The sequence below is a fragment of the Aspergillus ochraceoroseus genome (assembly GCF_002846915.1).
Source record: "Aspergillus ochraceoroseus IBT 24754 chromosome Unknown P175scaffold_3, whole genome shotgun sequence".
Classification (NCBI taxonomy): domain Eukaryota; kingdom Fungi; phylum Ascomycota; class Eurotiomycetes; order Eurotiales; family Aspergillaceae; genus Aspergillus; species Aspergillus ochraceoroseus.
In genome coordinates this window covers 1805511-1832059 of record NW_024468478.1, presented here as the reverse complement: position 1 = coordinate 1832059, position 26549 = coordinate 1805511, and the positions used below count along the sequence as shown (strand labels likewise).

Sequence of the window (26549 nt, the reverse complement as noted above, 5' to 3'; positions counted from 1 at the left end):
TGGCGTCGGCGAAACCCGTGACTTGCTTTTCGCTTTCCTACTATTATATAGTTCGATTTCGACATAAATCTACCAGGAGTTCACCATTCATAACCTCGAGTATTGAGAGTTTTAATTCGATTATATACATTTCTTTCTAATCAACATATCTATGTGGGTATCATATCCAACGCCGTCGTTTTGAAAAGCATGGCATCATGACTCTATGCTGTTTCACTCAGCATCGGTGGTGCATTTGTCGTGCTCTGCAGCTCGTCGAGTCCGCGAAATCCCTCTTCAACAATCCATTTCTGGCCATCTGGCTTATGGAGAATATGGCAGCTGGCTCCGACCACAAGTAGCCCAGGTGGTCGGGATCCCTCAGCTTCAAATGCTTGACAAACATGCTCCAGCGTGGAACGGATCACCCGCTGGTCACTGCATGAAGCACGCTCGATAATGGCACATGGCGTATCCTTTGGCCAGAGTGTTCGAGAGGAGGGAGAAGAAGAAGGTTCGCCTTCCGCGGGTGGAGCGGTCAGTGTCTCAACGAGGGAGGAGAGGCGGTGCAAAGCCATCAAAAACACAACCGTCTGCGTAGGTACATATGTCGGAGGCTCCGGTGCTGCGCCTTTCCTTCCAGTGCCGGTACACACCAGGACCTGATCGGACACCCCGCGATGAGTCGCAGGGATCTCGGCAAATAGGGGGGCACTCAATGCGCTAGTAATGCCAGGTAAGACGACAGGTGTATATCCTTCAGCGCGGAAAAACTCGAACTCTTCCCCCCCACGTCCGTAAAGGTATGGATCGCCCTGCTTCAAACGAAGCACCTCGCGACCTTTTTGCAAAGCTTCCAGGCCCATTCGCAGGAACTCCTCCTGGGCATGATCAGCATTGCCTGGAAACTTGCGCGCAATATGGACCTCCGTCCTGCGTGGAATCAGTTCCAAAACCGGCGCAGGTACGAGTTTATCCGCCAGGATTATATCGGCATTCTGGATGGCTTTATATGTTGCGCGAGTGAGGAGATCCGGGTGGCCAGGTCCTGAGCCTGCCAAAACGATTTTCCCTCTCTTCTCGGAAAACTGAATACTATTAGTATCGGTGATGTTCTCCTTTCCTGCGCTGTACGCCTGGAGAATTGATTCGATGTCCGAATCGGTAATCGACGCAAGCTTGCGCAGAGGCCAATACTCGCAGATCTGGGAGAGCCAACGCATGCGCCGGGTTTTGGCGGTGTTGACGTCGTCCTCTGTTACCAATGTGTTGAATGTGTGCTTTTGGCCAGTCGAGTCATCTTCATCGACATCTAATGTCACATCACAAAGACCAGCGGCGAAATCCTCTTTCCACAGGCGTTTTCGAACTGCTCCGAGCTTATCTATAGCAGACCCAAGGTTAGGTGGAAGGGAAGCTGATATTTCTCTCTTTAATCGAGACGCCAACTTGCACCCCCGTCCTGAGGTCGTGATTCCAATATGGAGGGGGCCTTCTGAATAAGTGGAAAGCAAGCTAAAGGTACATAGATCCGGTGCATCAGACACATTCACTGGGATTCTGAGCCGCCGACAGATTTTTGAAATATGAGAACCTAAAATATAAGTTAGACCTTAAAAGCTTGATAAGTGAGATGAAGCACGTACTCAGAGGATGATTTGCGCCAATAGTAACGAAAACCATATCCACGACATGGTCAACCTCTTCCCGTCCAAGGGTAGTTAAGTCGTCATCTTGAAATTGCCTCTTAACCCATTTTGCGGAGCCATTTTCAATATGTCCCGCTAAAGTGAACTGTAAACTCTCCTCTTCGGGCGCGATCACCACCGGGTGTGCGCCAGCCTCCACGCTCTTAGCACAACGGGCTGCAGCGAGAGGATTTGCTCCAATGATCAAGTGCACTTGGGAGTCTGCATTTATAGCCGCCAACAGGGGAACTTGGGCTGCGTTCTTAGATGATGTATCCTTCATGGTGGGAGCTTCACACCAAGGCGGGTTTGAACACTCCTTCCCAGTCTTTTCTTCTCTAAGCGAAATGTTGAGTTCAGATTGAGGCCAGCTTATATGTGAGATGTGAACGGGCCTGATTTAGGTGATTCTCCACGGGGCAGGTCGTGGGGAATGAATCATTCAAAACGGTTGGCAGTCCAGTACTCCGCGGAAATACGTTCAAGCCAATTGGTGGAGGGGCGAATTGAGATAACAATTCAGACTTTGAAGCTGTTGGCAAGGACTATTCCTGGTAGCAAGCAAGTCGATAAGCCTATCTCCAGCGATTATGAGATTTAACCCCCTCAGAAAAGAAAGGAATACCCCGCGGAGCTCAAATATCACAGTGTGACTTTTTCCTCTGTCCATCGACTTTTATACATTGTTCAGCCTAAAGCAGTTAAAACGATGGCGTGATCGGATCGGCTTAGATAAGTGTGTGCCTGGGGTTTGTGCCTGAGAAACAAGGCATAAATCCCTGCCACGGGAAAGAAGCCAGCCTGCTTCTTATTTGAGGTTTGATAGCGGTAAAGGTGCTTGGAATGAAGATATATGTTGTATATATATGCCCTTTGCATACTTCATTCCATGCCAGTCATACAGGCACGTAGCGTACATGTCAGCCATCCGTAATTTGAGGGATAATGTTGGTATCAATGCGTCTTGATCATGATATGAAAAAGCTATGGTGATTTCGAATGCCCTTGAATGATTCGCTTTATATCAGACTGTAGAATAACAAATAATTCAAGGAATCAGAAGTAGTTGTCACGATATTTGTTACTGTTGTTGTTGGCCTGTCCCCCGACGATGATTTATATCACGTGATGTAGAGCTCCAGCCAGCTCGACGGACGCCGGGAGAGCTTCAGGTACAATCATACCTCATCATCTCCTACCTTCTCAACCCCCATCAAGACTACAATTTCACGAACTATCTCCATTATTTGCATCCTTTATTCCCCAAATCCTACGTTTTTTCCCACCCCCCAGCGCTCGAAAGCCGGTCACCTCAGCACGGGTCACCATGTCCGACGGACTCTTGAAGCCGGAGAAGGACTTCTCTAAGGAGGCTGACAAGCTGATTCCAGAGGCAGAACAGCTTGCTAAGGTATGAAGCAGACATACTACATATTACGGCAGTCCATAACTAACGATCTTGGCAGACCGATGTGCAAGGTGCTATTGACAAGCTGCTAGGGCTGGAGAAGCAAGCAAGACAGGTATTACACTCTTATGGTTCCGCACAAGGATTTGTTCTAATCTTCATCAACCATAGTCGTCCGATCTCCCGACCACATCTCGATTACTCGTTACCATCGTGACAATCAGCAAAGACTCCAGGGATTGGAACCTCCTCAATGACCAAGTCCTCCTCCTTTCCAAGAAGCATGGCCAACTCAAACAAGCCGTGACGAAAATGGTGCAGGTGGTGATGGGATTCCTGGATGAGACACCAAACATGGATACCAAGTTGTCCGTCATTCAGACTCTGCGCACTGTGACGGAGGGAAAGGTCAGCATCCATGCTAACTGCAGTATGCCACGTACATTTTGGATTAACGAGTACCGCAGATTTTCGTCGAAGTTGAAAGAGCCCGGGTTACACGCATCCTTTCGCAGATCAAAAAGTCTCAAGGTGACTTGAATGCCGCTGCCGACATTCTTTGCGAGTTGCAGGTGGAGACATTCGGTTCGATGACCAGACGGGAGAAGACCGAATTCATCCTAGAGCAGGTTGGTCTCTGCATAGAACGCGGTGACTGGACGCAAGCGACCATCTTGAGCCGTAAGATCAACAAACGATATTTCGCGCGCAAGCCCAAGAAGAGCGCAGAAGAGATCGAAAAGCTCAAGAAACAGGCGGAAGAAAGAGAGAAGACCCGTGGGCCCGATGAACCTCCTATGGAGGTGGACGACGACGTCACCGATTTGAAACTTCGTTACTACGAACAACAGATCATTCTTGCCAATCATGACTACAAATACCTGGATGTATGCAAACACTACCGAGAGGTTCTTGACACAGATTCGGTGCAGGACAACCCTGAACAGCTTCGTGCGGTAAGCATTCAGTCCTTTTTTTTTAAAAAAAAAAAAAAAAAAAATCGTATGCCCCAAGCTAATTTACTAATTGCAGGTCCTCGCACGCATTGTATACTATATTGTCTTGTCGCCGTACGACAACGAACAGTCCGATCTACTTCACCGAATCCAACAGGACTCGAGACTCTCTGTGGTTCCTGTTGAAGCGCGGTTGGTGAAACTCTTTACCATCCACGAGCTCATGCGCTGGCCCATGGTTTCAGAACAGTTCGGCCCTCACCTTTGCAACAGCGATGTGTTTAGTCCCAAGCCTAGCCAGTCTGCCGAGGATCAGGCACACAAGCGGTGGCAGGACCTGCGGAAGCGTGTCATTGAACACAACGTGCGCGTGGTGGCCAAGTACTACACTCGCATCCAGATGGGCCGGTTGACCGAGCTTCTAGACCTGACTGAGGAGGAAACGGAGAAATACATCAGTGAACTAGTTACATCAAAGACGATCTATGCGAAGATTGACCGACCCGCGCGGCTGGTCAACTTCGCCAAACCCCGCGATGCAGACGATGTGTTAAACGAGTGGAGCAGCGATATGAAGAGTCTCCTGGGTCTGTTGGAGCGTATTGACCACTTAATTACCAAGGAAGAGATGATGGCACGCATCCTTCCGACCCGGGAGAAGAGCAAGGCTCGTTAAATGAATTCTTTTGCACCGAAAGATATCATCATCATCATCATGGATAGCGATGGACGAACGGACTGACACATACCGGGTGTAAAATTATACAATAGTAGAATTGATAATTTCCCGCCCGATTTTGATCTAATTTTATTCACATAGTCCACTGTACATCTAATCTAAACGTAGTCTAACCAATCTATAGCAATAATAACAGACAGATCTATCTATATACAACACCCTTACTTAAAAGGGCAAATCCATATCATTCACATCTTCCTCATCCTTCTTAGTCTTTGCATTCCTCCCACCTTCCAACTCCTCCCTAATGAACCTCGTGGCAGCATCCAAATAAGGCCTCTGGCTAGGCAAAAAATGGCCGCCAGGATGCCAAACCACCTTCCCCTCCTTCTCGGGCTCGCCAGCACAAGCATCCACCAACGCGCGGCTCCTCCCCTCATCTACAACCGTATCCAAGGACCCCAGCACATGCAGAATGGGCGTCTGGATCGGCGGGTGCTCATAAAACCCTCTGTACCGCTCCCCAGGTGAACGGAACCCACTGTAACAAAGCGCAAACTTCACTGGCGGATGGGAGAGCTTCGCAAACGACTCAGGGTACGCAAATACCCCTGCTGCGGCTGCTGCTGCTCCTCCTTCCCCTGCTGTCTCGCCCCCCAACGAGGAGGGCGAGGAAGAAGAAGAAGAAGAAGAAGAGGAGGAGGAGGAGGAGGAGGAAGAAGAGAAATAAGCAAACGCATCCTGTCGCTCCGGCTCCAAAAGCGCCGCAACCATTCCCGCCATGGCCGCGCCCTGCGAAAACCCAATCACGCCGTCAAAGGGACCCTCCTCGTTAAGGACTTTCGCCACTGCGTCTAGGCCCTCCTCGAGACCCAGGTACAGCGGTGGGTTGGCGGTGTTGGAACGTTTCCACCATCCGTAGGCTTCGATGTCGTCGTCGCCGGAACCGGAACCTTCCTGGGACGGTGTGTACCCGGGTATATCGGCGGGGTTTAGTCGGTGAGGGGCTGTCGGGTATATCGCTGAGACTTCGTGCAGGGGGAATGCCTTGGTGAGGTGTTTGATCAGGGCGCGGGATTTGGCGTGGAAGAGGGGGCCGGATTGGGTGTAGCCATGGAGCATGAGGAGTTTTAACGGTTGGCGGTTGGTCATTTTGCCCTTTTTTTTCTCTCTCTCTCTCTGCTTTTTCTTCTGTTTTTTGGGGGGGGGAGGGTGGTTAAAAGAGTGATGGAAGAAACAATCAGAAGAGAGGTAAAGAGTGGAAGAGGAGTGAGAGTGCAAGTACTCCTCCGTACTAAGAGAAGGTAAGTGGGCTGAATTATGACTGTGGCGGTGGGAATTCAATTTATCCTGATTGGGACTGGTTGATAAGATAACGCTCGTACTAACTAACTATGTAACTAACTGCATATTTGTGCCTTATATAGCACTTGGTATACTAGGACCTACGCAGCTGGGGACCTCTATGACTCAACTGATGACTCGAGACACGCTTCCTTTGATATCAATGGTTATTATTTTGGGTTTGGCTCGTGAGCTCTCGTGTATGAATACTGGCGAGAGCCTGAAAGGTCCCAGTTGGAGCAGAGGCCTGGATATATTGATTGAGACTGAGCTGGACACCGGATTGAAATCTCCGTCTCTCCTAATTTACACTTGCGGACTGGAATTCATCTTCAATGGGTAGTTGAAACGGGCCGCAAGTATTCGTCATGGGGGTCGACATACAGGCTTCCCTGGGAGTTAAGTAGCTGACCACAGACAACATAGAATTGAGCGGGCCCCCAGATACTACAATGGACTCGAGACCAGACAAATATCCATGCGCTAGGTCTGGTATTTGATATCGAAATGCGAGATCTCTTACGTCAAGACTACATGCTGCTGGAGCGACGAACGTCGACAAGACCGACCATATAAAAGTAAAGTATACAATTCGCTACTGAACCTGGGAATACTACAGCGTGGATTCGCATGCAGGATACCAGTTATAACAAACCACTCTGGGTATTGCTATACAAGAAGCCTCGATGTAATCCACACACTTCCACTTGAGCACATGCCATAGACCAGTCATTCATCTTCATCAACGGAAGATTATTCATCTTAACTCCTTTGAGATCCGAATTCCCGTATCAACCGGCATGACTCAGGTGAAAAAAAAAAAAGTGCGTGCTGTAACATCCCCAAGGTACTTCCCAAGTGTACTCAGTACGCTCGTCAGAAAAAAAACGATGTACAAGACGCATAAACACAACGTAGAGAGAGGGAGGAAATAATATGGATTTTCGACGGAAAAAGGCGAGAATTTGATAGAGTATGGACCGATCATGTGTGCCAGATATCCGGAACTCCCCTCCATGTGAAGAAAACGCTTTTTGGTATTGAACGGTAGGATGTGAGGTAGAAATTTTTTTTTCTCATTGCCCATGAGGTGGTGGTTGGGGTTTCTCGCAAGGGGCGAGGATTCCATCTTCTATCTGAATCTGCTTTCTCAAAAATATAATATTAATCCATCATCATCGAAGAACGCCACGTTGCAATCGTCATCACTCCAACTCCGTTTGCCGTCGTGACATTTACTTCCTGCGGAAAGAGCATCCCTCGGTGAGTCTGGCCTTGCCACCGGTGGGCTGGCAGAGGACGGTGGAGCAGCCGGCGCACACAACGACGGTCTGGGCGTGAGAGAAGACGGTGGTGATGGTGAAGCAGCCGGGGCACTTGACGTCCATGAAGAAGGAACGGGGGGCAGGCACAAGTTGCTATTGTTCGAAAAAAAAAAAAATTCCCAAGATCAGTTATCCGAATCGATGAGGTCTCAAGTTCGCTTGCTCCGGGTGCGAAGAAATCATCATATCATACCTTGAGCTTGTGCTTACGGGCCTCGGCCTGAGGCGTAGGGTTGAGGAGGTCGACCGCGAGAACCTATTCGATGAAGAACATGTTAGCCTAGTCTTCCCTGATGCCGGGAAGAATTTTGAGGATGGGTTCTCGATTTAAAAGAGAAGACGGCGACAGTGACGATGACGGCGACAACATTGACATGATCACCGTCTTCCTAGCTGCATCGAGGTATATCTTGATGGAAAAAATCGAAAAAAATATCACTCACCATCTTGACGAGAAAAAAAGTCGATCAGCGAGAGAGGTTGAATAGTGCGCTGATGGAGATGGCCTGCTTGAGGGTGTGAAGCAAAAGGTGGTCTCGTGGAGATGGCGAAGTTTGCAGGGAATTCTCGATGGTCTCCCCCCAGCCAGCCCGTTTGGGCGCTACAATAGGGTTCAGCCCTCGCTAACACGGCCATTCCAAGGGGACCTTGGCGGACCAATAGTATTGTGGTTATGTAAGCAATGCTCTCCATACCCGGCCCGGAGGTCAAAATATTGCCCAATTAACTCCCTATGTGCTCTATACCACCGCTCTCTAAAACGATATTCAAGCATACAGAACAGGCACAGTATACAATCAACTTAGATTCTCTATCGCTAATCCAATGCGCTAAGACATAAGATATAACATTATCAAATGGGTATAGCGAACTCCAATTATTCAACTCCCAACTCTTTTGTCCCAGCAAGCTGTAGGCAGAAATTAGATGGTTTTTCGCACAGTTGAAATGCGAGTACAAAAAAAAACAAAAAAAACATGACATTCACTGAGGTCATTAGATCGTTTTCTTGGTCCCGTTGTTCGCGTGTCCATTGACAACCTTCTCCGGAACGTAAGGGTGCTTAATCGTTAAGCACCAGATATCAATGTAATCGCATATAGTCGTAATAATGTCGTGCTAGGCAAAGTCAGCGTCTTGCAAGGTAGCCCCAATCTATTCCCTAAGGTACTTACCACGAAACTTCCATAGACACCGAGTGCCAAGCCCAGGCATAAGAACACGAACGCAGGATGTCCAATGGTGTTGATCACTGGGTTCGGCCAAAGTCCAAAAAGTGCGCCAGCGCTATCAACCACGGCAAACGCAGTAGGGACAAGAAGGACGTTGGAGTAGGGAAATTCAGCATGGACCAGGTGCGCGCAAATCATTCTCCCAACAGCGTAGGCATTAACTAGGCCGATGTATAGGGTGAATGGAACGAGATAGTTCTCAAGAATGATCGGGTTGAGGTATAGGTAAGCCGGCACAAAAATCCAGGTGCAAACAAGTGGGAGGAGCCCGCAAAGGGGCTGGATTGGATCCTTGCCACGGTCCTTTCGAACCTTCATGACATGCGCAATACTTGAACCCGTTGCAAAAAACAGGACGAATGCGCCATAAATGAGATACCACTGGGTAAAAGGCATGTCATAGACTTGCTGGGGGATGAATTCAAGCTTTGGGATACCGAAAGTCTCAAGCATGGGACGATGCCAGAAGCTCCCGCCTCCTATATAAGCAGTGAATCCAAACACAACACACAGCGTCAGCACTCCTTCAACAGGACCGGAGATAATTCCCAGTGTCAAAACTTGAGTGTAGTACATATCCCAAGTTTGGACATAGAAAGTCATGGTAGCTATGTTGCATGTTAGCATCATCTGTCAGGTACTCTACTGCATGAATTCTACATACATCCGAAAAGAGTTAGCACAGTAGCCCAAGACTGGCCAAGATTCATAATTGCGGAGAAGACCAAGACTCCCAATGCTGTGTTACACGCGTCAACGCCTAGACAAAGGGAAGAGTCAGTCGGGTAACTTCAACTTGAACGTGTTTCTTGGCCTACTGTGATCGAAGAGCTCGCCTAGGGGGCCACTCTGTTTAGTTCTCCGCCTAAACATAAATCAGTGTCAGGTTTCCAGCATACTCCACACTGGAGAAGAAAGGCACATACGCTTGAATGCCATCTACTCCATCGAACGTCTGGTATAAGAACAACCCCACAGCACAACTGGCATAAACCCAAGCAGGGCAGTCCTGATCCAGTGTCGGGTTATACCATAGGACGGTCAAGAAGTTGATCAAAACAAAGACCAGTCCTGTCAGAGTGATCTAGTAATCCTTAGTTACGATAATATTCTTCTTTGTATTCGCGTGGTCCCATCGTGCTTTAATTTCCCCGTGTATTGCAATCCGTCTTCTTGGAGTGTCTTTTCCGATGGGCGAAACGTAAGATAGGGAAGGCTAGAGGGACTTACAGCATTAGGACTAGAGAAAAAGCCAGGCCGTTAGCCAAATCATACCAGAAACCCCCAATACAACCCGGGTAACTACTCACGCCATGCTCATCGGAAAAAACTTGATGACGAATTTATTATAGAACGGCTTGAGAACATATCGGCTTGTCAGGGACAGATCAACTCCCGCATAGCGGTAGTCCTTTAGATTGGACAACTGATGTTGTCGAATGTACACCATCGCGCCTATATCTGAGCAAGGATGTCCTTGCTATCCTGCAGACTTCAAGAGTAAAATCCCTATAGTTTCCACTTGTATAAAAAAGAGAGGAGAGCACTCAGCCGGCGGTGAATCGGACCTTGAGGACAGATTCGTTGAGGTGCGCCAGGAAAGAATGGCAAAAAGAAGAAGGAAATAAAGAAGTCAAGCAGGGATTTAAGGTAGAAAATGCCGTGCAAGATCTAAAGACAAGTCCCTCAGAAAACGAAAGAAGAGAGAGAAATAAAGAGAGAGAAGCCTCCTGGAAGCCTGTCGTTGGCGATCAATTTTCCCGTGATTCTCCAAAAAAATCCCAGCATATGATCTATTATTTATTTTACCTTTTTTTTTTTTTTTTCTGCCGGCGGAAAAAAAAACCCCTTGAGGGCGGAGAATACAATACATCCAGTATGGAGAATGTCACAGAACCATGTGGACCCATGGATTCGGTTGGCGAAGCGAGTGTAATTTTGGTATTGGGGAGGTATTGTGGACAACCATTTGCCAGTCGACCTTCTTGTTGTAGCCGAAAGATGACGACATCCTCGAAATTCCCTGGTCTCTCGTCCCTCGTCCATTAATGAAATGAAGTTAAAACGGAGAACTTGGGAGCGTAACCATACCTACTAGCACCGTGTTGATCCCCTATCGGATATCGTAAACAGGCAAAGTGGGGTAATCCTTGAATAACATAACACCTCTGCTTGTAATGACCCGAGGCAGCCGGTATGGCGGCAAAACCACACAGCCTGAAGTGTGTTGTACAATAAATGCAATGCGTACTTTGTATCCCTGAGAAGGGGAACCCAGTAAGAACCACAGGAGCAGCTGAGATTAATAGGCAGATGCATAAATCCCTTGAAATTGGTGTTCTAAATACATGCAACGACGTCTTGGACTAACGCTAATGCCATATTTGATACACTAAACAGGGCCTGGGCTAAGGAGAAAAGTGGGTAGGGGGCATCCTCAACCTCGTTGCAGAAAATCCAGCCCCGGGTCCGTATCGGAACAATCACATTCACACTTCCAGGGCATAAAGGAGGATTCCTTCACGTATTTGTCAGGCTATCTCCCGCCCTGTCGACCTATAACCCATGATGCGCGCGGATCCTCCCCTCAAAAGAGGCTAGACCATGTCGGTCGCCTTCGCCAAGTTGATTCGAAAAAACCAGCCCGTAGGATCGCAGACCATAAACAACCCTTCAGCTGGGAGAGTTTAACCAACGGGGCTCCAGGGCATGGGGATCAAGATTCGGCTCTGCATGGTCTGGATGAGGGGAACAGTCTTATGCACTGTCTCTCCCCAGCCCTCAACGCTCCACGACTGTTCCCGGCGAATCTTGCGCTCCTCTAGGTTCGCAAACTGCCACAGGTGATGCACAGTGTTCAAGTCGCCGATCTGGACAAACCAAGCACCGACTCCTTCCATAACCTCACGGCGGGCTTTGAGGCCACGCCGCCAGTGAGTTTCCCACTCTAGAAGGTTTCCGGGATGAAGGGTATAAGAACGAAGCTCAAAAAGCCCTCCGAGTTTGCGGGGCGGAGTGGTTGGCCAGAATGAAAACTCCTGCATGAGCGAAGTTTTCTTGCTCTTGATTAAGCTCTTTAACTTCCGATCGAACTCACGGAACTCTGGGTGACAGGAGATGTTATGGAGAGAAGCATGGTATCCTTCATATCGCTGATACTCCCAGATATGGACTGCATAGCGAGGGTCAGCTTCAATTTTCGATCCAGGCAAAGGTGGTTTCCAGAGGATGGGGGTGTTTTATACCAAAGGTATCGTTGTCTCCCACTTGCGTGCGCCAACTCCCGACAAGATTGACGCGGTTTTCCTCAGTTGCGGCCATGCGAGGATACCACTGGCCAACAAGGTTGACATATTCATCGACGCGGTCGGGCTTTACTTCGTGAAAAACGATGGAATGGACGTATTTACCGCGAGCAAGAACCTGCGAGAAAGATCGTTCAATATCTTTATCGTGCTGTTGTCCTTCTCTCGTTCCGTAAATGAGCGACGAAAGCGGTCCGCGCTTGGGGGAGTGGCTGGCTTCTAACAATTGATTGTCTCCTACAGAACGGTGGGTAGAAAGTGAGCCTAATGCCTGATTATCAAGAACATCGGCGGCATCAAAAACACTGTTGTTTGTACTGCTCGCATTGCCCTTGTTGGGAGCAGTGGGAGCGGTAGCGTACTCACGGAGGCGATCACGGGCAACAGGGGATGAGGCAGAGGTAGAAGCAGAAGCACCGACTGACTGACTCTCTTGCTGTTCTCTCTTCTTGCGAGCTACTTCCAAGTTCTCGCGAAACTCCTTCTGGCGTGCATTAAACTCTTCAGCTGAATCGGGGGTGATGTCACGAATAGAGGGCGCGCGACAGACAGGGGCAGAGGTGCAGAAAGGTCGAGCCAGCGAGGAAGCAGGCCGAATGAATCGATGGCCAAGCATAATTGGTATACTACAATGTTATTTGCAGGGGAGTAGGGATGAAAGAAGAAGTTGAACAAAGGTAAAAAAGGAATCGGACGTGAAAACACAAAAAAGAAAACAAAAGAAAATTTGGAATAGGAAACCAAGGTGTCAACAAAGAAGAACTTGCAGAAGACACCTATTTGGGAGAGAACGGGCACAAAAGAGGGGCTTTCAGGAGAGGGGAAAGAGGAACCAGACACAAACACGGATGAGATGAAGCAGGCAACACGCGATGAATGAATAAGGAGGCCCTGGTCCGACCAACGGCTGAAAGGTTGCAACGCAGCAGGAGTAACTCCCAGAACCAGTGAGGAAGCAGCTCGCTCAGAGTCCAGGGTCAGCAGAGCGAGGTTTGATTGCCAAGCAGAGATCTTGATCACGGTGGGAGGGAAAACAACGGAAGTATTAAAAAAAGACACACCAATAACTAACAAAAGAGGGATGTGACGACTGATGGCGGGAGAGGACAGGAAGGGATGGAGAATGAGACGAAGAATAGTTGGGTGGTGGAAGCTGGGGAAAGCAAGCTCGGCCTTAGGCCTTCCACGGAAGTGCGGGGAAAGAGGAGGAGTCTTGACGTCTAGGTTGATTCATGAAGCTCTGCTGCTCGCCCTCAGAGCAAGGGTGGATGGCTTATTTATATAGCTCGCGGCGTATAGATGTTGAATAACACGTCTGTCGACTGGATTCAAATGGAGATTCAAATTTGGGCAGATGAGTTCGATCCAAAGCTTTGGTGATGATCTTCGGTCGCGCCTCCAGACTCCAGCTCATTTTCCTGGTGACGAAATAGGTTATACTGCTGTCCAATTGTACTATTCCTAATTAGAGAGTCGACTCTATTATGTAAAGATAGCGGCAATTGACAAATCTACTATTCCACTAACTAATTAGCTATCCCCATAATTTAGAGTCTTCTCTTACTCATGAATATAAATTTATTTAAGCATAGTACAGTGCAGTATCAAAGATGTTTGGCCAGACATACCTTAGAATCCAGGCTCTTCCGTGGCGATGCCTTAAGCCCTTTCGGGTTAGCCTATCATTCCACATTGAGCAGGATCTCAACTGACCCGTGACTGAGACGGGACTCTTTTAGTCTGGAATAGGACTAGTGCGTATACGCCTAATTGGGTAAGGTCTGGCCCGGACATCCGCAGCCACAGCCCTCTAATTGCCCCTCCCAGTGCGTTGCGAGCATGACGATAGTTGTAAAAGACACTTACACGGTCCTGAAACCGTTCATTATTTCCGTTTCGACGAATTATTTGCATTAATTCCGTATACAGTGACTCTCTTGTAACCACAATGGCTGATTCTCTGAATCCTCCCCTGTCTTACGAGGCATCTGCCACGGCCACCCATCGTCATGTCGCAACCACCCTCCCACCAGAGGTCATTTCCAGTCTGAAGAATTCTCGCTTTGTACGTACAATTGTATCCCTCCCCTTGGTTGGAATCCCCATACTGACCCATTACCTTTCTAGCTACATCTCGCGACTTGCGATGGCTTGACCCCTCACATCTCCCTCATGTCTTACACCTACTTGGCGTCTACTCCGTTCGACCCGTATCCTACGATTATCATGACGACCAATCCCTCTTCTCGAAAGACCACCCATTTAACGATCAATCCCCGGGTTTCTTTGCTGGTACACGACTGGGTGTCGCACCGTCCGCCTACCCGGGCCCCGAATCCCGGAGGGGCCCGTGACGGATCCCCGCCCCCTGCAGCAACCCGGTCCTCTTTGGCCAGTCTACTTCTAAATCTGAATACGAGCGCGTTGTCCAGCATCTCCACTACTATCACAGGCACTGCTCGCTTCCTGGAGCCCGGTTCGGAGGAGGAGACGTGGTGCAAAGAAAGACATCTGGAAAATAACACCTTTGAGGAGGAAATGAGTGTATTTGGGGAGCAACAGCAGCCTGGACAAAGGCGCCCTAGCATTTCAATCGATGGCGACGTCCGGGTCGTTGTTGTCCGAGTTCAAGAGGGTCGAATCGCCGACTGGAAGGGTGGCGTGAGGGATTGGGTTGTGGTTCAAGAGGGTGATGAATCTTCGGGTGAGCCTCTAGTAAACGGTGTGGCACAGTGAAGAATTATATAAGGTGGCCTTCGTGATTTATTCCAGCCGGGCGTTTTGAGTGTTTCTTTCGATCTTAGGTTCAGCCAGAGGAGCATACCTTCCACGGGGTCCAGAAGCATTACGGTTCACCTACGCTTAAGTCACTGGTAGTATATTATCAATTGCCTCCATTTTGGTTCCCAGCTTTCCTCGTTACGAGCGCAAGTCCTGTGGTTGATTTAACAGATTGGCATATCTTGATGAAGGTCGTCAAACTATGACAGTAGAAAGTTGACCGAAATGGATTCAATTGGGTCTAACTAGGAAATAGAGAGAAGGAGAGATGCTTGGAGGAAGCATGAAGATCTAGAAGGAAATGGTGGCCTTAAATACATAGAGTAGTCACGTGTCGCTATCTTCTTCTTTATAGTAATGCTGCTTTATAGTGGTGCTGGTTGTATTCACTGAGTGCAGCACTTCAACACACCCCCCTTAGTAATATATCTATTTCATGAAGCTATTTAGAGTCTATCTCCAACCTACTAAAACCCAATTTCTTAATAAATTTATTAAATTTCGCAGTTAGTAGTACCTTAGTTAGTCTATTAGTAACATTGTCCTCTCTACCCACTATTTATAGCTAAATTTTGCCATTTTTGATTGCCTCTTTGACAAAGAAGTAGTAAATATCTATCTAGTAGAGTATAAATATATAATTTAGCTTCTTTACTAAAATAATAGTATTTGTAGAATTAATATATAAAGATATAATATCTTTTATAGACTATTCTAGTCTAATAGCTATATACAACTTTTATAGCTATATAGCTAGCTTCATTACTATATCCCATGCAATAAATTTAGTAATAGTTAAACTTAGGGTAACTAGTAATTACTTTACTGATCTCCATATAATTAGTACTTTAAATATAAAAAATATAAAGCCTTCTATTAACTTCTTATCTTTATAATCTATATAAGAGGCGTTAATATATACATGTAATAAATTATTTAAATAACTTAAGACTATTATATAGTCTAAGGTCTTCTTTAAATATTAGAAAACTTGTTTAATTATATTATAGTCTAACTTGCTAGGATTATGATTTTTTTATAGTAATTATATTATTGCATATTAAATATCTGGTTAAGTCTGAATAGTAATCTAATTTAATAATCTAGTCAGCTCCTAGTAATAGATAATATTATCTTTATCTGTAGAGGCATACATGGTATCTGGAATAATACTACTAGTATCTAGTATCTCTCTACTTAATTTCTATCCTGGAGTTATTGGTATATGACATGGCCAAAGACCATGGAAATTCCATTTATAGAGCATCTTTTGGATGTATGTATGTTAAGATATTAATATTAGACTATTAAGTAGTCTATAAATATTATATCTTAAGAATTATATAGGTTTACCTAGTTACTTTAATTTAAAATATTTTTCTAGCTTATTTATAAATTATTAAATATTTACTTTATTAGGACTAGTAATTATTATATTATTAATATAGATAATAAGTATTAGCTACTAATCTAGATTATAGTAGAAGCATGGATCTTTATTAATTACCTTCATACTAATTTTTACTAGAATATTATAAAATTCCTTATATTAAAGAAATACTGACTATTATAATTTATATAAGGCTTAAAATAGTAGATATATTATATTATCTTACTTATTAAAACTAGTTAGTTAGTGTATATAGATCTTTCAATCCTTGATTATTATATTAAGATAGGTAGTTACTATATTAAATTATATCTATTTTAAATTAAAATAAGTAATTATACTTAAAAATAGCTTTACTAAAGCATCTACTACTATTAGGGAGTAGATTTAGTTAAAATTTATACCTAGTTTTTAGAAATTTCCATATATAATCTATCTTATATAGAATTATAATATATTATTATTTATATCTAACTTTAAGTTATATACCTATTTTCCTGATAAGACCTTTATATCCTTTAGTAATAGTATAAATTTATAAGTCTAAATAGCTTTAAGCTTGCTAATTTGACTTTGCATTACTTATATCTAGTAATTCTTTTATAGTAACTTTATTACTTGGGTATAGGTTTATAGGATTCTGATTTTATAAGTCTTTATGGGCTTGATCTCTAGTGTAAAATTATTAAAATCTGGTAATATAATATCTAGTAATACTATAATAATTATATTAGGTGATTCTCCTAGCTTTAAATAAGATCCTGGTAGATAAGGTATTTCTAGAAGCATTTTTAGAGGTAATATAGACTAGGATCAAGATTATTATTCCTGTTTTACCTTCTCTTCCTATAGTTACTTTGCCTGCTTATCTTTAAAATAAATACTTTAGTATTGATCCTTTGTAGATCTTAAAGATCTTTATAGAGTAGTAATACTGCTACTAGTATTCCTACTAGCAGGATTCTATACCTTTACCTAGTTAACTGTTTTTACTTTCCTAATATTAAATTTGACCTGCCTTCTAGTCTTTGAATACTTTCTTTTTAGTATATCTAGAGTTATTGGAGTATAGTTATTTTTAAAAGATTCTAAAACTAGTAAGACCTCCCTATATTAGGTAACTAACTCTAGAAGCCTTTACATTAGTTATAATACTAGTATTCTTTTAAAAATAGGTTAACTAGTATATAGATTATCTATAGTAAAATAGTTGATTATCTTTTTATATCTACCCTGCCTAGATTATTCCTCTACACTAGGTCTTACTATCTCCTCCATATCCTTGCTAATCGCTCGATTGTTTTACTTGGTGATGGTTTTGGAAACAGCCCCAGAGGCCGGTGTCCGCTCTGGTATGATGAGCTCGGTAGTTTTGGAGATAGCCCTAGGGGCAGCCCCAGAGGCAGGTGGCCGCTCGGGTATGATGAGTTTGATACCTGCCTCTGGGTTGGGTAGGCTTGGTTTGGGTAGGGCTAGATCAGGTATTAATGTTTGAATTCTTCCTGTAATAACCTCATTGTTATTTGCTGATGGTAAGGTTTGGGGAATAGTATTATTTTAAGATATACTATCATGAGTTATTCTTTCCCTTTTAGTATTAATAGATATAGTTACTCTAGATAGACTATTATTATTTAGTTTTAGTCTATTAAGAAGTCATGGTTATATTCTATCTATTCTATTAATATTACCTTTATCAAATATTATATCTCTTGACTAAATTATCTTTCCTGTGTCTGGATACTACATCTTATAGATATAATCTTTATTATATTTAACTAGTTGACTAATTTTTACTCTAGGTAATATTTTCATACTTTTAATCTTATTTTTATATAGGATATTTATAAATACCTTATATTCCTATATATAAATATATTATAGATTAATATCTTTAATTAGGATATTCAACCCTTCATAAAAAAGTTGCATGGGTGGCTTTCCTTTATTATTACCTTCCCTAACTGTCACGGCGACCACGTGACATGCAACCACATGCCGAACCACATGCCGAACCACATACCCAGTAACCGAGGGTAATCGGGAGAACGGCAACATTCGAGTCGCCTGCGCCGCGCCGGCGACTCGACTAGGCAACATAAATAGCAACGCAATAACCCCCGAAGTGCTGAGAGACAAGCACTTCGTTTTGTTACTTCCAGTACCTTCCTACTATCCTCGTACTCCGTGTAGCTTTGCTTCCTTTACCAACACTACCCATACCCAAGCGCCTCGCCAGTGAGACGCTTACAATTCGAAGTGCTTCTTTACCAAGCGAAGCAACATGGCGAGTACGAGAAGGACTACCCGCTCCTCCTCCCAAGGAGTGGCGGATCCAAACTCCATGGAATCTACAACCATGGTTCCGGAAACCATTATCGAGGAAGGTTTAACGGCACCAGCGACTCTCCAGCGCCAACCCGTCGAGTTGACGGAAGACGATAAGCTGTGGCGCATGGCCCAATACATGGCGCAAGCCATGCAGACGGGTAGGGAGAAGGTGCCCGAACCCGAGTTCTTCAAGGCACGAAACCTGAAGGAACTTGGTGTCTTCCTGGAAGACCTCCAAGACTACTTTGGGTCGCAGGGGAAACTCTATGAGAGCGACGCGGCCAAGGTCCGCTACGCTACGGGTCGCCTGAAAGACGACGTAAAGCAGGCGTGGCGCTCTAAGCATGGAGCGAACCCCGAAGGACTCACCTATTCAGAATTCACTGAGTTCCTGCGGAACTTCCTAGAACCAGAGAGAGACCGCGGGCAGACGGCGGCTCACCGGCTCCTACACATGAGACAAGGACCACAACAGAGCATACGAACCCTGATAACCCAGATGGAGGAGTTCGTCCCAATGATCGAAGCCGATCTTGAAGGATTCCTCTGCCAGCTAGCCATCCAAATGGCCCGGCCCGAATTGCGCAAGGAAATCCAGCGGGACGCGACGACGCCGCGAAGTCTAGCCGAAGTCGCCGAACTGGGGGCAAGGTACGAGAAACTTCAGAAACAAGAGAAGCAGGAAAAGCCAAATGGGATACAACCAAACCAACCCCTGGGGTCTCGTGTGTCGAAGGATGACTCAAGGAAGAGAAAGAAAGATGACGGCGAAGCAACGAACCCCCGACCGAACAAATTCCAGCGGAAAGAGTCAAAGGAGGAGTGGCGGAACCGCCAGAACCAAAGAAAGGAAGGCCGATGCTACCAGTGCAATCAAACCGGTCATATCGCAAGGAAATGCCCCCAGCGCAGAGAAGGCGCCGAGGGGGCAGGAGAATCAGAGGACCAAGACCAATGACGGTCGAATGCTCCAGAATCCCTAGTGCTCCAACAGGACGAAGAGGCGCCGGCGGGACCCCTCCTAGCCGCCGTAGCCATCCTGGTGGGCAAGAAATGGGTCACGACAAGGGCGCTTATGGATACTGGAGCGAACGAGGACTTTATCTCCTACCGCTTCTTGGCTAAAGAAGGAATAAACCTCGACAAGACAAAGATGGAGCAACCCGTGCGTTTCGCTAACGGCTCAACGGCGCCGTGCTACGCGAGATTCCAGGCGAAGAGCCGAATCACGGATAGCCTCGACGAAACTAGAGAATTCGACATGGAATACCATGTAGTAGATTTGGAAGAAAAAGAATACCAACTGATCCTAGGGCGCAGCTGGCTGAGCCCGGTCGACCCCGACGTCTCCTTGGCGGCGAACACCTGGCGCTACCGAGGGAAAAAGTTGAAGATCAAAATCGAATCGCCCAAGCGATTCAAGAGCACGATGAGGCAAGGACTCACTATGCTGGTCTTGAGCCAACCACGCGACGACAGTGGTGCGACGGGGGCTCTCCCCAAATGCTACGAAGAATGGAAATCGGTATTCTCGGAGAAAGAGGCAGAGGCGCTCCCCTCTGAAAAAGCTAGTCATGACATACCATTAGTCGCCGGCGCAGCGCCACCGACGGGCCGGCTGTATAGTATGTCAAGGACGGAGTTAGCGACCTTGAGGGAGTATATCGATCGAATGTTGGAAAAAGGATGGATCCGGCCCTCAACGAGCGCAGCGGGCGCGCCGGTGCTTTTCGTGCGAAAGGCCGACGGGTCGCTACGGCTCTGTGTGGATTATAGGGGCCTGAACGCAATTACCATCAAGAACCGATATCCCCTCCCACGAATCGACGAACTAATGGACCGACTGGTCGGAGCCAAACGATTCACTAAACTGGATCTGCGAGACGCCTACCACCGGATTCGCATCCGTCGGGGCGACGAGTGGAAGACGGCGTTTCGCACGAGGTATGGACACTATGAATATCTAGTCATGCCTTTTGGGTTGTGCAATGCCCCGGCTACCTTTCAAGCATACATCAACGAAGCAATGAAGGGGATCCTGGATGAATTTTGCATAGTATATCTGGACGATATCCTGATCTACTCACAAACGGAGGAAGAGCACGAGCGCCACGTCGGCGAAGTACTGTCGCGCCTCCGGAAGCATAACCTCTACGCAAAACTTTCGAAGTGCAACTTTCACCAGGAGGAAGTACATTTCCTTGGCTTCATTGTGGGAATCAAAGGAATCCGAATAGACCCCGAGCGGGTGCGCACCGTGGGCGACTGGCCGGAACCACGCTCGTTCCACGACATTCAAGTATTCCTGGGATTCACGGGATATTTTCGAAGATTCATCTACCAGTACTCCAAGATTACCGCCCCACTGAGCGACATGCTAAAGGGGATGGTAAAGGGGAGGAAGAGCGGCCCCTTCAAGATGACAGAGAACGGTCGAAGCGCCTTTGAGGCGCTGAAGCAGGCGTTCTCTGGACCCCCAGCGCTGCGGCATTTTGACCCGGAACAAGAGATACTCCTGGCAACCGATGCATCAGGTTTTGCAATTGCGGGAATCCTAATGCAACGCGATGGCGCCCAGTCCGCGAAGACACGGCGCGCCGCTTGGCAACCCGTGGCCTTCCACTCGAGGAAGCTGATCGAGGCGGAGAGGAGGTACGAAACTCATGACCAAGAACTACTAGCCATAGTAGAATGCTTCAAGGTATGGCGCCACTACCTCGAAGGCAACCCGCACGCGATACGCGTGCAGACAGATCACGCGAATCTGAAATATTTCTACACCACTAAGACTCTGAATCAACGCCAGGCCAGATGGGCCGAGCTCCTAGCGGCATACGATTTCCAGATTGAATATCGGCCTGGCAGCCTCAACCCAGCCGATGCGCCTTCGAGGCGAAAGGATTACGAACCTGCCCAACGGGATACAGCCGAGGGACTCTTGCCTACGCTTCGGGTGAAGCTAGGAGGTTCACGGAACGATCGAGGTGGGAGTAGGATGGTGGCTCCCCGAGAGACCCCGATCGTGCGGTCAAGAGGTCCGGAACTTTTGACCCAAAGAACGCTAGCGCGAAAGGCGGCTAGCAACGAGCAAGCCTGCGGGACGCCATCGACCACTCTGCGAGACTTACTTCGGGAGACACAACGTGGGGACGCCCACGCGAGTCGTATTCGGAGCAACGCCAGCGAGGAACGCCCGGCACGCCGGAGGCACACTCAAACGGCGGAGAAACCACCCGAACAAGAAGTGATGAAGCAGCTCAGGGACGACGCCGAACAAAGGCAAACTCGTGAGGATAGATGGCGCGTCGACAGCGATGGGCTGGTGCGACGCGGTGAGGCCATCTATGTTCCTTCCGATCAAGCAGTGCGCCAAGAATTGCTGAGGGTGCACCATGACGACCCGTACGCAGGCCACTTTGGTCGAGAGAAGACATTGGACCTTGTTAAACGAAAGTTCTACTGGGATACCCTGCGACGCGACGTCGAGGAGTACGTAAAGAGCTGTCCAATCTGCCAGAAGATGAAGGTGCCTAGACGGCTTCCACCGGGCCAGCTCGCGAAGCTCCCGGTGCCAGAACGCCCTTGGCAGGACCTGACTCTAGACTTCATCGTAGGCTTACCGCCGTCGATGCGAAAGGGGCGCGTGTACGACGCCATCCTGGTAGTCGTGGACCGATATACCAAGGGAGCCAAATACCTCCCAACAACAGGGAATGTTAATGCTGAGGAGCTAGCTGACATGTTCATAGAAGAGGTAGTGCTCAAAACAGGAGCGCCGAGGAGCCTGGTAAGCGACCGCGGCTCGCTCTTCACCAGTGAATATTGGACCCAGCTATGCCAAGGGCTACGAGTCAAAGGACGACTAAGCACTGCATTCCACCCACAGACAGATGGCCAAACGGAACGTCAGAACCAGACGTTGGAGACCTATCTAAGGACCTATATTGGTTACCAACAAACTGACTGGGCGGACTGGCTAGGCATGGCGGAATTCGCATACAATAATGCGAAAAATGCGTCGTCAGGAATGTCCCCTTACGAGGCATGGTATGGCTACCAGCCGGCGCTACCCGAGCTTGCCGACGTCGGGGACTCCGGCACGGTCGCAGCAGTGGGAGAACGACTCGACCAACTACAAGCAAAACGCCGTCAGCTGGAAGAGAGCCTGCGCCACGCCGCCGAACAGCAAGCAAGGAGCTACGACAGGAGGCATCGCCCAACCGAATACCATGTGGGCCAACGGGTGCTACTGTCTACGAAGAATATCCGCACGTGGAGGCCCAGCAAGAAGCTGGACACCAAATACGAAGGGCCATTCGAAATAGTTGAGGTAATAGGCCGACAGGCGTACCGCCTGCGACTACCCAGGTCATATGGGAAAATCCACCCGGTCTTCCATGTATCACCCCTCAAGGAATGGAATGCAAGAGACGGCGACTTACCGGCGCCACCCCAGCCAGTCGTCATCGACGACGAGGAAGAATGGGAGGTGGAACGGATCGTCGCACAACGAAAGCTATACGGCAAAGACCAATACCTGGTCAAATGGAAAGGATGGCCAACGTATGAGAATACTTGGCAATCAGCGGAAGACTTGGAAAACGCACAAGATATCCTGAACGAGTTCCGCCACGCAAACGAGACACGGGCGAGGCGCCGGCGAAACGCCACGAAATAGTGAAACGCGAAAATAATAAGTCAATAAGGGTTAAGGAACCAAAAAGACTACAGAGGCGCACCAACGGCGCTACCCTTCCTCTTTTTCCCACCGGGTTTTGAGGTTTAACGGGGGCACACTACGGGCGTCAAGGAACCTTAAAGAAAACGACTTGATTTCACTATGCGAAAATAGAAACAGCGAGCGCCTGCGCCGCGACATCGGTAAACCCCTAATCGTCATAACCGTCCCAAACCTCCTCGTCGCTGTCCTCCAACTCTATCATGCCGCCCCCAACACGCTGCACGTTGAGCAGGCGAAATAGGTTGCGGTTAATGGACCGAAGCAACCTCTCCGACTGGTCCTCAGTCTTGAGGCGACGAATAAAAACCTGGGTGGCGTGGGTCCAGCGAGCACAAGCCGCCACGCCCGCCGCCCCGCCAGACATCGCCTGGATCTCGCCAAGACTGGCGCGCACAGGCGGGATCACAGGGAAACACTTTTTATGTAAGCGGGCACAACGAGTACACCGCTGTCCTGGGTTCGGGCGCACGCAGGAACGAACTTCCACAGGGCCATTGTCCGTGTGCCACCAAGACTTCGCGCAACGCAGGCAACACGGCGTCCACGCGACGGCGGACGAGCCAGCGGGAGCAACCGGAACGGCCGGAGCAGCCGGAGCCACAGCAGCAGCGGGAGCGACCGGAGCCGGCACAACGACGGGAGCTGGCGCGACGACGGCGGCTGGAGCAGCTGGAGTCGCCGCAGCGGAAGAAGCGGAGGGGGAGACGGCGGGAGTCACCACAATGCTAGGAGTGGCCACGGAGGACAAGGGGGATACGGTCCCGCCAGACGACGAAGCAGCGACAGCGGGAACCACGAGGGACGCACCGGCAGCGACAGGGGTCGCGGGCGCCACGGTTGGTATAGGTGCGGGGGGGTTCGCCGCGGAAGCCTACAAACAGTCAGCACGATAGACCTGCGCCGCCAGAACGAAGGCACCTACAGAGGAAGAAGTGGTAGCAGCCAAACGGGCCCTCTTCCGCAGAGACGCGGCCAGCGCGGCACCGGATAGAGGACGCTTCGAGGGAGCCATGAAGTCTATAACACAGTTAGCCATCGCCACGACGCCTAAGCGACGACAACCCACCTAGCACAATGTGTCAACCTATCAGGAGGTACTTTTCAGAACGTGGATCGGGCTAGGAGGAGTACGCGCGGAGGAGCGTTCCCCTACGATATTTATACTACAACAACACCTTCGCCTACTACTAGTGCACCCAGCGAACCGCCTACTCCTATCCATTGTCCTATTCAAAGCGAAACATGATGCTATTCATATCCTATTCAACAAAGCGCAATCAATGGAGGCAGTGTTACGCGCACTATTATTATCTCCAGTGTTGAATGAAAAAGCGGGTTGTGTTACACCAACTAGGGCTAGCTCCTCCTTGGCAGAGCGCCAAGCCGGATCGGGCGTAGCGCACGCGGCGCGCGGACGCGCCGCCAAGGGGAGGGGAGGCAATTGTCACGGCGACCACGTGACATGCAACCACATGCCGAACCACATGCCGAACCACATACCCAGTAACCGAGGGTAATCGGGAGAACGGCAACATTCGAGTCGCCTGCGCCGCGCCGGCGACTCGACTAGGCAACATAAATAGCAACGCAATAACCCCCGAAGTGCTGAGAGACAAGCACTTCGTTTTGTTACTTCCAGTACCTTCCTACTATCCTCGTACTCCGTGTAGCTTTGCTTCCTTTACCAACACTACCCATACCCAAGCGCCTCGCCAGTGAGACGCTTACACTAACCAACCTATTTAAAATATAGACTGCTATATCCATACTATATGGCTATATAGTTAGCTCTATTTTTACTTATATGTATATTATACAGGCAGTCTAGATTATATAGCTACTAAACTATTTAATAGCACTGTTTTCCTCAGGGGTTTGTGGTAGTATTGGTTTATATATAGTACTAAAATCCTTACTTTACCTAGCATATTTATTAAATTTAGGAGTAAAGTTAAATCTGACCCTTTTAATATAGATACTAGTTATATTTAACTAATTATTATATATTTCCTTTAATACCTTTAAAGATTTGCTTTTTGCCTTTAAATATTGTACAAAAAGGTATCTAGAATAATTATCTAGAACTAGTAAGATATACCTAATACTATCTCTTCTAATTAGTTTGATTTCTTGGAGATCCATATATATGAATTGTAATAATTTTATTATATATAATTATAGTTTTTAGGATATTTTTTTCTTTAATTTTAATAATTAATATGCTTTATAGTATGGTTTAATATTCTAATTAGTAGTAGGCAAGTTATTAGTGGCTAAGTTATTATTATAAAGTATTACCTTATTATATTTCAATTATTTAATAAATAGATAACCTAATTATTGATATAATAAGTCTATTGGTATAGTAGGTATAATCACTGCCTTATTTAGAACTAAAAATGGGATATTATTATCTAAGATAGTATATTTAATTACCTTGTCTATTACTATCTCACGAATATATTAATTTTTTAAGTTAAAATAGATTCCTAATTTTACCTTTATTCTTTTTACTAGTATTAGGTTGCATGATATATTTAGATTCTAAAGATATTTTATTTAGTATAATATTAAAGTACTATTATTTAATTTAAATTAAATTATTACTTTTCCATGATCTTAGGGATATACTACCTTACTATTAGAGGTAATAAAACTATAATTCTTGAAGTTATTTAGATCTTTAATTAGGTTGTTAAAGAAATTATGATTATTATATACTATATAGTCTACTCTAGAGTTATATAGCTACTTATTCTTAAAGGTAATTAATATTAAAGCTATTAGTATATTAACTCTAGATAGCATGAAATTATTAGTATCTGGAATAGTATTAGCTTATATAGCTAGGGTAATAGCTTGGTTTTAGGTTAAATTATTTCTATTCTTTAACTTGTATGGCTTGAAATACTAAAGTATTAAAATTAGTCTCTACCCTTCCTTTTACTTATTAATTACTAAATATAGGTAGTTCTTAGTATTATATTTTTCCTCCTTATAAAATAGGCATAGTATTCCAGATTTCCTAGATTACTTTAACTAATAGTTAATATGGCTAGTAACTATCATATTCTGTAGTAGTGCATGTTTCTACTATTACTACTGCCTCCTTCTATTATTTATTATTAGTTAAGAATTTAATATATTTATAGCTAGTATTATAGTATTAGATATAATATTAGATAATAGATTTTCCTGAATTTTATCCTTTACTATATTATATATAGCATAAAAATACTTCTATATAGTTATTTTAATAGGATTATTACCTAGATTATTTAAGGTTAAATCTATAAAGCTTATATTATTTCTTTCAAGCTCCTAAAGTATTATAGTAACTATTTAATAGAGTATAATAATTATTTTCAACCTATTAGAAGTATTTATCTT

The 26549-nt window shown here is 46.4% G+C and overlaps 6 protein-coding genes across 6 annotated transcripts; 2 read left to right on the top strand and 4 right to left on the bottom strand.

Annotated features, from left to right (window-relative positions):
• Positions 1-94: 94 nt before the first annotated feature.
• Positions 95-2296, bottom strand: P175DRAFT_0457058 (putative siroheme synthase). Its single transcript, XM_040894642.1, has 2 exons — positions 1626-2296; positions 95-1573 (listed from the first exon to the last, which is right to left on the bottom strand). The coding sequence occupies exons 1-2, from the start codon at positions 1948-1950 to the stop codon at positions 204-206; spliced, it is 1695 nt and encodes a 564-aa protein (XP_040753292.1). The 5' UTR covers positions 1951-2296; the 3' UTR covers positions 95-203.
• A 559-nt stretch (positions 2297-2855) lies between these two features.
• P175DRAFT_0500789 (proteasome regulatory particle lid subunit RPN5) lies at positions 2856-4965 on the top strand. The gene is made up of 5 exons (XM_040897025.1): positions 2856-3078; positions 3134-3190; positions 3247-3483; positions 3543-4031; positions 4108-4965. Exons 1-5 carry the CDS (start codon positions 2995-2997, stop codon positions 4705-4707), a joined length of 1467 nt encoding a protein of 488 aa, XP_040753291.1. The 5' UTR covers positions 2856-2994; the 3' UTR covers positions 4708-4965.
• A 2042-nt stretch (positions 4966-7007) lies between these two features.
• Positions 7008-7843, bottom strand: P175DRAFT_0500787 (40S ribosomal protein eS27). Its single transcript, XM_040897024.1, has 3 exons — positions 7823-7843; positions 7573-7635; positions 7008-7472 (listed from the first exon to the last, which is right to left on the bottom strand). Exons 1-3 carry the CDS (start codon positions 7823-7825, stop codon positions 7290-7292), a joined length of 249 nt encoding a protein of 82 aa, XP_040753290.1. The 5' UTR covers positions 7826-7843; the 3' UTR covers positions 7008-7289.
• A 454-nt stretch (positions 7844-8297) lies between these two features.
• Positions 8298-10230, bottom strand: P175DRAFT_0205801 (aminoalcoholphosphotransferase). Its single transcript, XM_040892580.1, has 7 exons — positions 9922-10230; positions 9842-9851; positions 9538-9695; positions 9430-9476; positions 9276-9371; positions 8555-9219; positions 8298-8498 (listed from the first exon to the last, which is right to left on the bottom strand). The coding sequence occupies exons 1-7, from the start codon at positions 10059-10061 to the stop codon at positions 8376-8378; spliced, it is 1239 nt and encodes a 412-aa protein (XP_040753289.1). The 5' UTR covers positions 10062-10230; the 3' UTR covers positions 8298-8375.
• Positions 10231-11114: 884 nt separating this feature from the next.
• Positions 11115-12770, bottom strand: P175DRAFT_0205848 (NIPSNAP family protein). Its single transcript, XM_040892581.1, has 2 exons — positions 11857-12770; positions 11115-11783 (listed from the first exon to the last, which is right to left on the bottom strand). Exons 1-2 carry the CDS (start codon positions 12530-12532, stop codon positions 11299-11301), a joined length of 1161 nt encoding a protein of 386 aa, XP_040753288.1. The 5' UTR covers positions 12533-12770; the 3' UTR covers positions 11115-11298.
• Positions 12771-13814: 1044 nt separating this feature from the next.
• On the top strand, positions 13815-15144 carry P175DRAFT_0500784 (pyridoxamine 5'-phosphate oxidase family protein). The gene is made up of 2 exons (XM_040897023.1): positions 13815-13981; positions 14044-15144. Exons 1-2 carry the CDS (start codon positions 13865-13867, stop codon positions 14650-14652), a joined length of 726 nt encoding a protein of 241 aa, XP_040753287.1. The 5' UTR covers positions 13815-13864; the 3' UTR covers positions 14653-15144.
• The last annotated feature ends 11405 nt before the right edge of the window (positions 15145-26549 follow it).